At 50.3% G+C, this 1457-nt stretch overlaps 1 protein-coding gene across 1 annotated transcript in view; it reads right to left on the reverse strand.

Annotated features, from left to right (window-relative positions):
* Nucleotides 1-353: 353 nt before the first annotated feature.
* The window catches only part of LOC142769334 (uncharacterized), a 2697-nt gene continuing 1593 nt past the window's right edge, over nt 354-1457 (reverse strand). The window contains exon 2 of the mRNA XM_075872485.1: nt 354-1457. This exon is cut by the window's right edge and continues 46 nt beyond it. Within this exon, the coding sequence (XP_075728600.1) occupies nt 441-1457 (1017 nt within the window). The 3' untranslated portion in view covers nt 354-440.

Here is a 1457-nt window from a genome sequence, read left to right on the forward strand (position 1 = left end):
GACGAGAAATCTGCTCGCATGCCGTGTTCATACTTCAAAGTTCACACTATAAATAAAAGCCTTCAACTCGGGACGCATTATTTCATCGCTTTCGTATAGTACATAACGGGCCCTCAGCTTTATTTTTCGAATATCAATTCTTCTGTGCCCGTTAATGCGCCGGTACATATTTCTAGAAAGTTATCGCACACGTACGGTATGTATCAGTGAATACCTTCATGGTGAGATGACTTCCCAGCAATATATTACTTATTCATCAGACTCGAGTACTGATGCTAATAAACAGTGTGGACACTTGATAAAAAAACGTACTTTCTCATTGTTCAGTGTAGAATAGAGCGCATTTTCTCGGCTCTCTGATACTACATTTATTATAGAAAATTTTGTCTATCCCCAGGTGACCCCGCAGGAGCAGTCATATTAAGTGGTGCTCCCGCTACTCACAGCACCGTCAAATGGTCGAGCTTTCCGTGCAGCACTAGCAGCGCCACGATGAGCATCCCGAAGGCCCTGAGAGCGGTATCCGTCCAGATGGGGATCTTCAGCAGAGTCATGGAGAGGTATTTGTTGATTCGGTACATGAACCTCTGGACCTCGATATGGATCGCGGCCTCGCTGGTTTTCCTGGACAAGGTCAGTTCCCGGAGATGTTCGACGGGCGAGAGCAGCGTCCTGTTAAGTCTAATCGAGACGAAGCACAACAAGAAGAGATAGCTGGCTTCGAACGTGGGCACGTACATCTGATTTATGGCCACGCAGCTACCGGTGGCCAACACTGCGGTGAGGAGCGTGATCAGGTAGACGCATCTGACGAACAGGTAGCAGTACCACGTGCACACGAATCCGAGGAAGTTGTGGCTTATGTCGCTCAGGTAGTGGCAGTACCGCTCCCACTTCCGGTGAAGCCCACTCAGGGCGTCGTGGGTGATGAACTGGTAGGTACACTGCAGCTCGGCGGCCGCACATTGCATCTTCCTGCAGACGTCCAGGCAGAAGACGGTGTATGTTGTCATCGCCATGTAGGCTTGGGACGTCGTGAACAGACTGAGGAAAAATATGCGCGTGGGGTCATCCAGCAAAGACTCGTGCGCCTCGCACGTCCATGATGGGAAGGTAGACAAAAAGCAGAGCAAGAGGCCCATAAAGGCGTGGCCGAACAGCAGTGGCGGGACCAGCTTGTCATGCCAGGAAAAAGGTGGCCTCAGAGAACGTTGCCCCAATTCGAAACCACCGTTGGCTTCCGAGGACTCGAAGTAACGTGAAGAGAGCATGGCCTTGTTGGATTTGTAAGCCCATAGGCTCTTGGCTCCGGTAATGGCAGCCAGACTGAGTATGACTTCACTGATTTCGAACAACGCTTCCGGAAAGCTGTTGGTGGACTTCCATGGAAGCCAGTAAAAAAAGCGAAGCAACGTAAATGCGAAGTTCAGCTTCAGCAGGATCAGGACTAGCATCTT

The sequence above is a fragment of the Rhipicephalus microplus genome, chromosome 8 (genome assembly GCF_043290135.1).
Source record: "Rhipicephalus microplus isolate Deutch F79 chromosome 8, USDA_Rmic, whole genome shotgun sequence".
Lineage (NCBI taxonomy): Eukaryota > Metazoa > Arthropoda > Arachnida > Ixodida > Ixodidae > Rhipicephalus > Rhipicephalus microplus.